At 39.2% G+C, this 14,935-nt stretch overlaps 1 protein-coding gene across 2 annotated transcripts; it reads right to left on the bottom strand.

The window, feature by feature from the left end:
* Nucleotides 1-3,451: 3,451 nt before the first annotated feature.
* On the bottom strand, nucleotides 3,452-13,490 carry PRXL2C (peroxiredoxin like 2C). 2 transcript variants are annotated; one of them, XM_019624686.1, is made up of 6 exons: nucleotides 13,171-13,490; nucleotides 12,676-12,744; nucleotides 11,749-11,802; nucleotides 11,485-11,590; nucleotides 5,782-5,928; nucleotides 3,452-3,845 (listed from the first exon to the last, which is right to left on the bottom strand). In XM_019624686.1, the coding sequence occupies exons 1-6, from the start codon at nucleotides 13,366-13,368 to the stop codon at nucleotides 3,718-3,720; spliced, it is 702 nt and encodes a 233-aa protein (XP_019480231.1). In that variant the 5' UTR covers nucleotides 13,369-13,490; the 3' UTR covers nucleotides 3,452-3,717. The 2 variants fall into 2 exon arrangements, with proteins under 2 accessions (XP_019480231.1, XP_019480232.1); XM_019624687.1 differs by having other exon boundaries at nucleotides 5,782-5,913.
* Between the last annotated feature and the right edge of the window lie 1,445 nt (nucleotides 13,491-14,935).

The raw sequence follows: 14,935 nt of genomic DNA, 5'->3' as shown, positions 1-14,935 counted from the left end.
TAGCCAAAAGGCAGAAATAACCCAAATGTCCAGTGATGGATGAATGAATTAACAAAATGTGGTCTGTATATACAATGGAATATTATTCAGCCTTATTATAAAGGAATGAAATTCTGATACATGCTACAACATAGATGAACCTTGAGGACATTAAGCTAAGTGAAATAAGCCAGAGACAAAAGGATTAATGCTGTATGACTCCACTTACATGAGGTTCCTAGGGTCAAATTTATAGAGACAGAAACTATTGGGTTGTCGGAAAAGTTATGACGCATTTTTGCAATGAAAAACATAGAAAAAATACATCATGACTTTTTTGACAACCCAGTAGAACAATGGTTACCAGTGGCTGGGGGAATGAGGGGATGTGGAATTAGTGTTTAATGGGTATGAGATGATGACAAAGTTCTGGAGATGGATGACTGCACAACATTGTGAATATACTTAATACCACTGAACTGTACACTTATAAATGCTTAAAATGATAAATTGGTCACATATATTTTACAATAAAATTTTTTTTAATTGGTAAATTTTAACAACTATGATCTCTATTTTAACTGACAGCTTGTTTGGAAAAAAATTATGAATTATGTGTGCACCACAACAAATTTCAAGTACACTTCTGCTGCACAGTGTTTATTTTAGGATGAATATTTTTATCAGAATTATGTATTCATCCCAATTTATACTCAGTCACCACAAATCATTTTTTCCTCAATGTTGAATTTTTAAACTGAATTTGGATTAGTATTCATCATGTCAGATGTTTCACCTTTGAGAGCATGAACTTCCAAAGATTTTGCTTTGACTTTATAAACTGGCTGGAAAAAAAAAAAAAAGGAATCTTTAGCTCCCTTTTTAGGAATGGGTTTATCTGATTTTCTATTTAAAGCATCTGTTATAAAACTGGCATCCTGTAACTGTTTTCAGAGTTTTCTGCTAATAGAGCCAGTACATAAATAGCTACCACCCTGCTTTTTATGTGCACAGGAAAACTCGGAATTGAAAATGAGTGAAAATTTAAAAGAACTGTGCTCTACATGAAAAATAATTCTTCACAGAATGATGCTAATGTATCTTCTGCAACTGCACATCCTAATCATCTTCTGAAACATTCTTCTTAAAATAACGATTAACCGTGAAGTAGATGACATTGCTTCTTTACAAAGTTTATCTTCCAGTTTTCAGGTGGTCATTGTAATCACTTTGTCTCCCTTCTCTCCCACTCCATGGTAGGCGGTAACATGTACAAACATTTTATACATGTTACTAGTTCATCAGCAATCTTCTTGAGAGACAAAACTATTTCATTTTTAAAAAGTAAACATGCACTTTGATTTTATTGTAGTTCTTGTTGACCAGTGGTTCACTGCAGAAGCCTTACAACACACATCACTGGGCTCCTCAGTCTATGGATGGATGTGACTGGTAGCCCATTCTTACACTGCTGTAGCCCTTCTCAGGCATAGGTCTCAGGGTGTACTTTATGCAGCGGCCTTCGTTTTAACTCTCCACTGTGCAAGGCACTCTGCGTTGGCCAAGGGACAGCCTTCTTTAATTCCTGGGATGGGCACAGCCCTCAGGGCAGCCCAAGGCTTCAATGCATGGTCATCAGTCTGGTTTCTGCTTGTTTTGGGCCCAGGTAGTTTCCTCCCTTTTTTATAAATTCAGCTTAAAAAAAGATGTTGTCTCTTCTCCATAAAATGGGGATGATGATGATAATATCAATTCCACAGAGCTAACATATGTCAAGCATTTGGATTAGTATCATAGAAGTGTCAGATGTTATTCTTTATCCAGTATTTCTAAGGTTTTTAAAAAACTTGAGTCCAGGACATTACTGGATGTGGAGCATGTTTTTATATTTCATAGCACCTATTATATGTAATTTTTATATTAAATGCATGTTTGGGTAGGCAATTTACCATCGCACTGTTGTTTATGTAACTGTACCTCCCGGAAGCCATATAAATAACATTTATGTAGCTTAGAAATATGTGGTGTACATTTATAAATATATAAATTTTGTGTAAGGTGTGATTCAGCAGTTTTAAGTCTAAAATCAGTAAAGAGATCTAGGTCACCAGTCGTTCCTTACTATAAAAAAATAGCACAAAATTGCTTAATTTTAAACTTCATGAGAAATTTTTTATTAAAAATATGATTATCCATGTATATGTATATGAAAATACATTCAAATATTGGGAGACTTTATATTTATTTTGTGACTTCAAATGCTGATAGAAGTGTGTTATAAGTTCAACAGTATTATACTTGCTATATTACCAATATTTTGATTTTGCTGTACTTTGTACCAGAATTTCTGAGCCACTTCATATTAAGACTCTAGAGAAATAAAAGATGACAATACTCCACTAAATAAAGCAATTTCAGGATGAGAAATGGAAGCTGTCTATGAATGTACAACCAAACTACAGTATGTTTAAATTACAAAGTGTTTTCTTAAACAGTTCTTAAAATTCTCTTTCAAAAAGCATACTGAGCATATTTTACATACCTTAAATACCTAAAACATATTTTTCTCCATTTAGCACCGCCCCACTACCAAAAACAAATCCTGGTGAAATCTACAACGGGTTGTGACAAGGTGCTTTGAACACAGACTGTATGAAAGGTTTGCTTTGCCTTATTTTCTCCGAGTAGAGCAATTAAGATAGAAATACGTGGACTGTGTCTTTTGTGGAGCTTGTTGTGTATGTTCTTCATATAACTGTTAAATGCCTTTTCCTGGACAAAGAATGAATTATGCTCATGGAAGCATAGTTGGGAAATATAGAAAAATGGGAAAAATAAAAACACCTCTAATCCTACCACATAGACATACCTATAGGCAATATTCTGGTGTTTGTTTTTTGTCTTTTTTTATAAGCATACAAAAATATAAACATATACATATAAAAATGTGATTATATTCTTTATAGAATATCCTTTTTTTACTCTTTTCCACTGGATAAAATGGTCTTGAGTTGCTTACTAGTCCCCTGATATGTTCTTCCTAAGAATTTGTCATTTTAATTGACAAAAAAACCTTTCATTAGGTGGATATACCATAATAGAAAATGTAGGGCCAGCCGAGTGGCGCATTGGTTAAGAGTTGGCTTGGGATGCCAGCTCTGAGCAGCATGGCCCCGTTTTGGATTCCACATGAGGGCCAGTGACACTGCGCCCTCTACAGCTAAGATGGTGATCAACAGCTCGGCCTGGAGCTGGGCTGCTGTGAGTCTCCGGTGACGTTGTAGGCTGCGGTGGGGCTGCCATGACCATGAGTGGCCAGAAGCCAGTGTGAGCCGCCGTGAGCCGCCGTCCAATGGTCAGTGAAGCGAAGTCCTCCACAACTAGACTGAAGAACAAAAGGACAGCAACTTGTCTGTTCCCCTCCCCCAATTCCCCAATAAAATCTTTTTTTTTTAAATGTAAAATGGTATTTATAATTGTTTTAGCTTTTAAAGTTTTAATTTGTATAAATAAAATTTTACTTTTATAAAACTTTAAAAGCTATAACATTATAAATCTACATCATACTTTTGACAATTGATGCCTCTCAGCATGCTATTGAACTGGTACATGTCTCTTTGTTTTCATAACTCCTCAAAGACGGGGAAGAGCCAACAAATTGGACAGTGCACAGGGGTACCACCGTCCAATATTTCAGGCCAATATCAGGGTCCCATCTGAAAGTGACAGAGTCTGTTGTCACACATGGATAACTGAAGGTCGGCTTGTGAAGTCCACATGCTGAACTCCTACAAGCTGTAAAACAGAGTTGATGGGTTTGTGATCCAACCTATTCCTATCACGGTGTATATAATGGATGTTGTCACCTAGAAGACAGTAAGAATAAAAGGCAGAGGTTGGCATATAGTATTATCCATTAGATTTATCACTTACTAGATTCAAGGAAGCTTTTCAACTTTTAATTCGTCAAAAGGGAAGAATTAATTACCTGGAGTACATTATATTCTCTATATAATGCCATAATAATTTTTAATTAAGGTAATAAAGCATGACAAGGATGTGGTTAAATAAGAGTGATACTTAATGTTTTATGAGATCCAAAGGAAAAGATTCTTAAATTATAACCTTCTATTAGGTTTTATTCAATGTAATTAATATCCTGTCATACACACAGGTTGAATATGGAACTAACATAGATATCAAGCTGGAAAATCACATCTGTTTCTTCAATGTAATAATGGAATAAATCACTCATTAAAAAAAATTCACTCCCATATACTGATTTAATAGGCATTAACCATAGACAAAAAGAAGCTGAAAAATAAGGACATTAAGACAATCATATTTAGATATCCACAATCCTTTTATCTGCTCAAATAAAAAGAAGTCATAATTTATAGTCTAGGTTGTTTACTTTGATTCTTGGGCTCAAGACCAGAATTTTAACATAAAACATTAGATTAAGTAAACATTGTTAGAGGCATGTTTTCTGCATTGTACTTATCTGATGTACTTATCCTATAGTCATCACTATAGATTTAATATTATAAATTGGTTTATTATCAAATAATGCAAATAAGGCAAAATGAACTACTGCGTTAGCCATGATAAAGATTTGTACATGTAAGTACACCTGCCTCTGTCCTTAGAGGAGCTACATTTTTTCCAGTGGGTACTATCAAAATATTCTCCTTATTAAGTATATATCCCCAACTTGGCACACAAATGACACTGTCCCTGTGTGCTTCACTCTTACACAACTGAATGTGTGTGGTCAAATGATGCCGAGACATGGAGATGAGGGACTCAAAAAACAACGCCTTCCAGGTCTGAGAATGGAAATAAGTCATTCTGAAATATGGCTCAATGTTGTTCTGGGATAATTTATACAACTCAGTGTCATAAAACAGGGCTTCTTTTTTGGCTGATCTAACTGGCATAAATTTATGAGAGACAGGGAAAAAGGGAGATTAAATAAAATGACAGATTTTTAACTAGCTATAGTGTTCCAAATGTAAAAAGTCCAAAAGTCAAAATGCTTGGTCAAAATCCTCCTTCTAAAGACTTCCGTTTAGACATCTGGAATTTACTACAGTAAATGCAAATTTTATAACTCTTAGAAGCTACGCTCACTAACATAGACAGTTTTAAAGAGGAAGAAGAACCAGAAAAAAAGTTTACAACATAGTGCTTTAGGCTTTTTGACAGTTATATATGGGTGTTTGTCCCTGACTATAGCACTTGATCATGGTAGAGTCAACACTCAAACATTTAGCAGAGCCAAAGGAATTTCAGGTGGTCCAGACTGATCAATAAAGCTATTTAAAGGATGTGGCTTATAGTAATTGTTATTGAATGAGCTGCCCCTGGGGCTGATTGGCTTTCTCATGCTAAGCAAGTCCCCTAGTTTTGTTAGATATAAATAACTAGATTGATTCATCTATTGACAAAAAAGTGCTTGATGATTTTCTCCTATTTGAAAATGTTCACCTCTATTGAACGTTTTCAAGAGTGTTATAATCTATATACAGTTCACCAATCCACCACTGACTTTCCCTACCCCAAGTACGTGAACACACTCGAGTATGGAATGATAGGCACATCACATCCAATAAACAGACATGAAAATATACAGAAACCTTTGAAAACAAAAGATGCTCCCTATGAAAGCACAGCATCCTGACTGTTACACTGTCAAGCTGCCCATTTTACATGCTGGCTATTTTATGAAGAAAGTGGGTGGCCTCTGGACTTCTAAAATGCATGAGATATGCCCTGCTGGGTCTGGACTTTGATGCTTACCTGGACCTAAAATGAGGGTTCCGCCTTGCTGAACTGGATCTCCTTGAAAATCAAAAAGAGGGCCAGTCACTGCCCTCCACAGGCTCCAAATGCTTCCTGAGAGTATATTTGACTTGATATGGGGACTCTCTCCTGAAATATCAGAAACTGTCTTTAAATGTTATTTTATATTTGATTAGGTATTAAAAAGATAATGTTAGTATTTCTATAAAACATTCTCTTTCTTGTGTGTCATCTTCCAACTTGTCTTTTTTTTCCTTCAAAGAACATTTTCTCAGTCTTTCACTGACATTTAGACGTGTTTCTGTGTCCTGTGCAATGTAGGGTGTTTAACAGCACCTTTCTCTCTGTGCCCACTAGATGCCATAGCACCCACCATACACCAAGTTGCGACAACTGAAAATGTCTCTGATGTCAAATGTCCCCTGGGTGGGGGAGAGGGGCAAAATTGCCCCCAGTTGAGGACTGCGGTTTCAAGGAAAAAGTAATGCCAGACCAGATCATTTTATGCCACAGAAAAATGTCTGCTACAGACTTCTCAAACTGGAAGTGTTCCCCTTTTTAGATAATTCCCCGTTCGTATAATACTTTGTTTACTCTCTAACCTACAAATAGGTAGCTATACTCCTTTTCAAGAAACTTTGTGACACAGACTGTTATATACTAGTCAAAACCTGTTTCCTCTCTCCCAGTTTTTCTGGAAGTTTGGTATGGCATGCAACTATGTTCTAACCAATGAGTAAAATGATGTGTGCCACTTCCAGGCCAGCTCCTAAAAACCTCCCACAAGTGATTCTCCATGTTCCTTCTACATTCTTGAAAGCCTTGGGTTGAAAATAGCAGAGCCACAAGATGGAAGGGGCCTGGGTCCTCCCATATTGTGTTCCTGAATTACTATTAATACTTGGAGGACAGGCACCCAAACAGATACACCCTTCTTGAAATGTAGAAGAACAAGTAAACTTTGACCATGTTATGCCATTGAGACTTTGGGGTTTAGCTGTAACTACAACAGCTACCTCTCCAGCTTTCCTTGGCTGTCAGCTTTCCTATTTCTTTCTCACACTGATATTTCACTTCCACTCCCTTTGAGTGAAGACACTTGACCCTTCTTGTATCTTCTCCTATCCCTGCCTTTTATGATTGGCTTTTAACTTTTTATTTTTGTTTTTAGCTGAGACATTTTGCCACCTGTTTGTTGGCAGCTCAGCAGCAGCTCAGCTCAGGCCAGGAATCAAACCGGCAACCTTGTTGCTCAGAGCTCACCCTCTTGAGCGAACTCTTAACCAATTGAGTCACTCGGCTGGCCCAGCTCTTAACTTTTTATTTTGATGATTATGCTGACTTTCACCTGCCTGGTTTCTTAATATGTCTAGATACCTATTATTTCCCTCCATCTCTCAGACTCTTCTGTTTCTTTCATGTTTACATAAAGATGGACATTCATCCTATCAAGAAACAAATGCAGGCTCATTAGCTTAGAAATTTAGTCTTTTCAGACTAAATTTTACTGTTTTATAGGATTCTACATCTAAAATAAATGTTCAGAAATCCAAATTCTCTCTGTATGTCCAAAGAAGGGGTCATTTGATATTTTTGAAGTGTTAGAAATTCAACTGGAGATTCTGCAACACAAAATTTAACAATTTTTGTAGTGAAGTACACTCTAATTTTGCCAGTTTGAATTTAGTTCTTATGTATAAAACTCTCATTTTCAGTTTTTTTCCTGTTTACTTTGATTCTTGGACTCAAGAGTAGAATTTTAACTTAAAACACTTAAGTAAATAGTATAAGATGCATGTTTTCTGGAATGTACTTTATCTTCTACCCACAGTCATCACTGTAGATTTAATATCATAAATTAGCTTATTATCAAATAAGGCAAAATGAAATAATACAGGGAAACTCATAGCTCCCTCACATTTACTGGCTTTATTATTCTTTATAAAATGTCCCATTAATTTAAAATAATTGTATATTTTTACTGTGTTAATTTTCAAGTTGGACTGTTGTGAGACTGATTCTGAGATTTATGTTGCTTTAGGGAGGAAATTTTAAAAATTATTTTATGAGAATCTAATATTTTGTTTGGGAATACAGTACTTTAACATAGGTCAAAGGAGTTTAAAAGATTTGAATATACCCTTTTTCATAATCACAAGCATATATTTTGTTTAGAATTCATCTGTTTTCTTTGCAATTACGTGTCTTTATTGTGGCAACAAATGGTGAGGTGTTAGTAAAGTGAAACTCACAGTTTATGTGGGGAGTGCTTAATGATACAGAGACCTTACATGTGTTGAGACTGTTATAGCACATGAAATCAGTTTACCAAAAAGGTCCATAATCCGTACTGTTAAAATTTCCTACAGAAATTTCCTACAGAGAAGAGAAAGAACTGTGTTTATGCTAGCTTATCATTAGTTCTAATAAAGTTTAGGTTGCCTTTGTTAAAAACATCAGTAAAGGAATTATGCCAACTCTCCCTCATAAATAACTCCCTGATCCATTTCCTCCTCTTCATCCATCTCCACTCCAGGCCTCGTCATGTCTTTCTAGACTATTACTACTATGTCACAAATGTCACTGGCTCTGGTTGTCGGGTTCCAAGTGCTCCTCCACACTAGTGATACCTAAGTGTATCACTACTTCACTCCAAATACTTGTACGACTCCCCCACTACCTTCAGAACAAATCCAAACTCCCTGGCATGTCAGCCCAGACTCAGCATGAACTGGTCACAACCTGTCCTTTGGCCCACACCAATTGCCCAACTGGCTCCCCAGTCAGATGAAGGGGACTGCACTCCTGCAAGCGTCATGTATTTCATAACTGTGGGCTTTTGCATGTACTACTTTCTGAGGGAGCACCCTTGTCCAGACTCACTTCACCCAGCTAACTCCTTTAAGAGTGAGCTTAGATGACACCTCCTCTGAGAAGCATTCCCAGATCCTTTTCTCCCCTTGCTTTTCTAGCATATGTATTCCCAGAATGTATCACAAGCCCTTAAACTTGATTGTAATTGGCTGTTGGCTTCCGTCTCCCAGAGTAGATTATGAGCTTGGGGCTGGTAGGGGCTATGTCTTTTATCACTACTCTCCTCGGAGAAACCAACACAGTGGGATCACGAACAAGATCTCAATAACATTGGGTTATTGGAAAAGTCATGATGCATGTTTGCGACAGATGGCACTAGTTCATTTTTGGAAGTACTGGAATCATTCACATCTATGTTATTGCTATGTCATTTGACACCTAACAGTTCTAGCTTCATTCTAAAAAAAATTGAGCGATTTGGTTGAGTTTGGGAGACTTTAAAACAAGTTGAAGATGGAAGACCAAACTGTGCATTTTTGCCATATTTTATTGTTTTACTTCCATAAAGGGAAGAACACGCATCAAGCTTGTGAAAAGTTGCAAAAAGTTTATGGTGACAATGCTCTACAAGAACGTCAGTGCCAACGATGGTTCACAAAATTCCATGCTGGTGATTTTGATCTCAATGACTCTCCTCAGTCAGGGAGGCCCACCGAGGTTGATGATGACAAAAGAAAGTCATTGATGGAGTCGAACCCACGTTACAAGACACGAGCGATTGCAGAAACATTGAACATCCATCATGCAAGCGTTCCTGACCATCTGAAGAAGCTGGGATACGTAAGTAAGCTCGATATTTCGGTTCCATATGAACTCAAAGAAGTTCATTTGATGGCATGTATAAACATCTGCAATATACTCATTAAATGTAAGGAAAACAATCCTTTTTTGAAGCGACTGATAACTGGTGATGAGAAGTGGATTGTTGACAACAATGTGGTGCAAACGGTCTTGGACCCAACGTGATGATTCACCTCAAATGACATTGAAAGCAGACAATCATCAGAGGAAGGTTATGCTCTCAGTGTGGTGGGATTTTAAAGGTGTCGTGTTTTTCGAGTTCCTACCAAGAAACCAAACAATCAATTCGAATGTGTACTGTTGACAGTTGAACAGTTTGAATGAATCCATCATCCAGAAGTGTTCAGAGCTTGTTAGTTGTAATGGAGTTGTGTTCCATCATTACAACACAAGACCACACACAAGTTTGATCACCCGTCAAAAATTATTGGAGCTTAGATGGGATGTGTTCCCACATCCCCCATTCTTGCCTGGCTTTGTGCCATCAGAATTCCACTTGTTTTGCTCTCTTCAAAACTCCTTGCATGGTATAACGTTCAATTCAGAAGAGAATGTAAATCAGCACCTTGTTCAGTTATTCGCAAATAAAGACAGGTCCTTCTATGAACGAGGAATTATGAAGCTCACTGAAAGATGGCAAAAGGTTATCAAACAAAAGTGGCAATATATCATTGATTGATCTTTGTTCTTTATATAAATAAATGACCTTTGAAAAACATAGACAAAATATGTCATGACTTTTCCGACAACACAATATTTGTTGAGAATGAATAGTTTGAGTTCGAGTTGAGTTCTTATTTGGCATTTCAGAAGCCAAGTTCTTTCTACCTAAAACACATATCAACAGTTGACCTAAAGCTTATTAAGCTCTATTAATTATAAAGAATTGTGCTAAGGGCAGGGAATGTGGACCACATAAACATGAATAAAACACCAAACTCTTCAACTAACTATACTACCCCCACTTTATATGCAATAACAGGGTATATAACAAAGTACAAAGTGCTATTAAAGTACAATGAGGGAAGTAATTACTTCTGCCTGAAGAGCTGTTAAGAACCCCTTTGATTCCGGTTTCAAATGAAAACAAAGATTTCATCAATTAAAACATAGAGCCATGGGCTGGCTGAGTGGCGCGTTGGTTAGGAACTGGCTTGGGATGCCAGAGGGCCCCAGTTCGGATCCCACATATGAGGGCCAGTAACACTTCCCTCTACATCTAAGACGCTGAACAACAGCTCAACCTGGAGCTGGGCTGCCGGGCGACGGCGCCTGCTGCAGTGGGCTGCCATAAGCTACCATGTGTAGCCAGCAGCCAGTGTGAGCGGCCGTCCAGAGGCCGGCGACTGATCTGCCTCGCCCGGGAAGAGCGCAATGATGGTGCCAGCTTGGGCCAGTGAAGCAACGTCCTCCACAACTAGACTGAAGAACAAAACAACAGCAACTTGTCTGTTCCCCTTCCCCCATTCCCCAGCGCTGTTCCCTTCCCCCAATTCCCCAATAAAATCTTTAAAAAACAAAAAAACAAAAAACAGAGCCATGATGCTGAAATATAAAAATATATTCGCTTAAGCAATTATTTTTCTTTTGATGACAAAAGTAAAATGTACTCATTGTAAAAACATATAAAAGCCACTTTTCTCACTCCCAATCCTTGGGGTAAGCATTGCAATATCTTTTAAAACCTTTTTCATTACACACACACACACACACACACACACACACACACAATTATAGATCTTTATGTTTATGAAATTGTGTTTATTTTCACAAAACTGGGATCATAACGAAAACATTGTCCTGAAACCTGCTTTTTAAATTCATTTAGTGTTTCACAAACAGCTTTCCATGTCATTACACCCAGGAAATGACTATTTTAGACTGTGGTTTATCTATCTGGACTGCTTACTAGAATCATAAAAAGCAGTCTGATTTATGAATTTACTATATGTTTCCTCATGTATATAGACACAAATGTGAAAGTACACCATCAGCATTTTCTACTTGAGACATGTCATGTATTACCTGAGGAGGCAATTTCTTCACCTCTTTTCATTCCCAATTTTTTATAAATTTCTCTCTCGGGATCAACATAGATTTCATGAGAATACCCAGTCAGTTTGCAGAAAGGCTACAAAAAGAATATTTGCAATTTTTAAAAGAAAAATTGAGAGAAAGTGATAATATAACTTAATTTTAATAAGTTTAACCCACACTTGGTGGTTCAAATAAAATAATTTTTTAGGTCTAACACAGGTTAATCTGTTTTTTAATTTGCTATATATTTACCTCAATATGATGGTAGGATGATTGTCCAATCACTATAAGGGTGACATTTGCCTCCTTTAGGGGGGAAAAAAGACATGTACATACTATTAGAAATTATGTTTTCTACAATTTCCCCTTATCCAACTCTTTTGTTCCATTCTATCGCCATCTATTGGCTTCCAGAAGAATGGACTAAACAGCAAAATTGTGTGAGTCAGTGCAAAGAAATGTATGCTAAAATGTTTAATTCAGATGATCTTTTGCTAAAAACTTTAAAATAAGTCAATAATTCTTTACACTCCCCCGAAGATATACACTAAAAAAAGAATAAACCCATTAAAGTAGTTTTATCTTTTCACATCCCAACTGATAAGGTCTACTGAAAAGAGCTGAGGTTTAGGAAAGCTGCCCAATGCCTTCACTCAAAAGCTCACCTGGGGAAAAACCTCTGTGAGTCTGAAGAAAAACACATGTATTTGGTTGTCATAGGCGTGTGAAACCTGCACCCTATTACAAATACAATTTTTCACCTTTAAGATATATTAGTATTTTCCTATAATGAACAACTATTTGGAGTGTTTTTATTACAAAAATAAGGGGAGAAAATATCAATAATTTCCAGCATTTGTGTTTTTGGTCGTTGTCATTCAACATTTGTAAATAGGCAGATTAGGTAGCGTCAAAATTATTACTATGGTTAGTATGTTTACAAGCAGGCAGTTACCAATAAGTTAGGACAGAAATAGATCTCTAACGTGTCTCTTCCCTTTTTGGAGGTGCTGGAGAGGTGTGTGGGAAGGTGATAATCTGGGTTTTTGAGTGTCGGCGATGTACAGGCGGCACACTCACTCCGCACCTGACCCCACTGCACTGCTTATAAATGACAGGGGACTTTCACAAGGTCACCCTGAAATAGGGCACGCTGCTGCTCACGCTCAGAAAACTTACTTGTAAGAAACTCTTGGGGATTTTGGCTAGATCTTCTACGTATTCCTTGCAGATATAACACAGGAAATGCTGAAATCCCAACAGGGCAAAAAGAACAAGTTAGCAACTAACACCCCCAGGAGCCAGAAGGGACCAAATACTTCATTACGCGTGACTCTAATTAACTCAAAACCCAAGGTGAGTAGAAAAAGGTGTCAAGGGCGTTCAATATGCATTAAAACTGGGCCGCACCCTGTCCCTGCTATGCCCCTCGCCCGCTAAGAAAATGGCCTCGGCTTGGCGGGCTATTTGTCGATTCCCAGGAAGCGAGAGGAGCGCTTCGCATTCAGGACGCCTCTAGTGGACGACAATGCGAAGGGCCGGGCGGACACCACTCTCGGACTCGCACAATCAAGAGGGCCCTGATGTGCCCCCCAGCCGAGGCTGTGGAAGTAACTTCCATCCCAGCCTGCGGGCAACGTCCATGCTCCGGGCCGCCCCGCAGCCCACGCTCACCCGCACAAAGATCACGACGGCCCTGCGCTCTCGGAACAGCGCGCCGAACGGCACCCGCCTTCCGGACGCGTCCAGTACGGGAAGCTCGGCCACGGCGGCGACCAGTGGTTGCACATTCTCGGGGCCGCTCGGGGCAGGAGACGGGGTGGCGCGGCCGCTGACTTGCCGAGTGACTGGGGCCAGGGCCGCGGCGGCCATCGCGCCCTGTATCCGCAGGCCCAGGTTCACGCCGACCCAGCGCTGGCGGGACGCCCAGGATTTAATAGACCGGGCCCTGTCAGGGTGGACGCTCCGGAGACTAGGCTCAAGGGACCAGGGCCAATCCGGGCGGGGCGCGCGGGGAGGCGGGGCGCGCGGGGAGGCGGGGCGCGCGGGGAGGCGGGGCGCGCGGGGAGGCGGCGGCGTGCGGAAAAGTTGGGGTGCCCAGAGTTCAGGTTGAGTACACTCAGTGGTGAGGCCCTATGGGTCTCGGTGTCTTATTGACTCAGTTATTCCTGTTAGGAAAAGAGAGAGGGACCCCAGGCGAGAAAAGTGTTGTTTAGGAAGAAAGCAGCCCCTGTCCTCCAAAGCCACCTGAGCTGATATTAGATCTTATGTATTCAGGAGAACCAGCTACCGAGCTATTTATAAATAATTGTTTAGTAATTCTTTACCCAGGACAACAATATTTAGGATCCAGTAGATTTGTTTTATCTTATATTCCGTTTTTAACCCACTCCCTTCTCAGTTCTGTCCCCCCTCCCCTTTTTTTTTTTAAAGATTTTATTGGGGAATCTGGGAAGGAGAACAGTGTTGGGGAATTGGGGAAAGGAAACAGCCAAGTTGTTCTTCAATCTTGGTTGCAGGTGGGCATAGCACCCCACAACAAGGGCGGCAACCTTGTTGTTAGGAGCACAGTGCTCTCACCAGCTGAGCCATCCTGCCACCTGTTGGCAGCTCAGCAGCAGCTCCCCTCAGGCGCAGCTCACTGGCCCATGTGGGAATTGAACCAGCGACCCCGTTGCTCAGAGCTCGCACTCTTAACCAACTGAGCCACTTGCCTGGCCCATCTGCCCCCCCCCTTTTTATTAGTTATCATTAACAGTGTAATATACAGATCTTAAGTGTAGAGTTGAATTTAATTTTTAAATTAATTTTTTTAATTTTTAAGTTGAAAATTTCTAAAATTTTATCATGGACATTTTTAACATGTCCAAAAAGTTGAAGGAATTTCACAGTGAACACGCCTATATTCACCACCTAGATTCTACCGTTAACATATTACACTACTCTATTGCCTATCTACCCGTCTGTCCACAGTAAGATGAGTTTTGCTTGATTATTCACCCCCATTATCCACACTCTATGAAAATATGGAACATTTTTATCACTGGATAAGATGCCCCCAGTTCTATTTTTTAAGATCCGGTGTAATAAACGTATTTTGGAAATATACTACAGTGTTTCAAGAGTCCACAATTTTTTTTCAGACATGTTTTAGCTACTTACCAGACCTCTCAAGTGCGATAACCCGTGTGTGTGTGTGTGTGTGTGTGTGTGTGTGTGTGTGTGTGTGTAAAAGGTGAGCTGGAAGGGATGAGGATGATCGGGTTAGATGGCTTGGCATCAATTTTGTAGAAGTCCCACCATAGACACATACAAGGTAGTCTTACACATAATTGCTGTTCCATCTAAATTTTTGTTAGGGCAGGCTGCCGGCAGACAGCGTAGGGGAATCTAGGATTCTCTGCAGCCTCTATGAAGCCCAACTGGCCCTAGAGTTGGA

Source organism: Hipposideros armiger, unplaced genomic scaffold (assembly GCF_001890085.2).
Source record: "Hipposideros armiger isolate ML-2016 unplaced genomic scaffold, ASM189008v1 scaffold_599, whole genome shotgun sequence".
Taxonomy (NCBI): Eukaryota; Metazoa; Chordata; class Mammalia; order Chiroptera; family Hipposideridae; genus Hipposideros; species Hipposideros armiger.
This window is presented reverse-complemented; position numbering and strand designations above follow the sequence as displayed.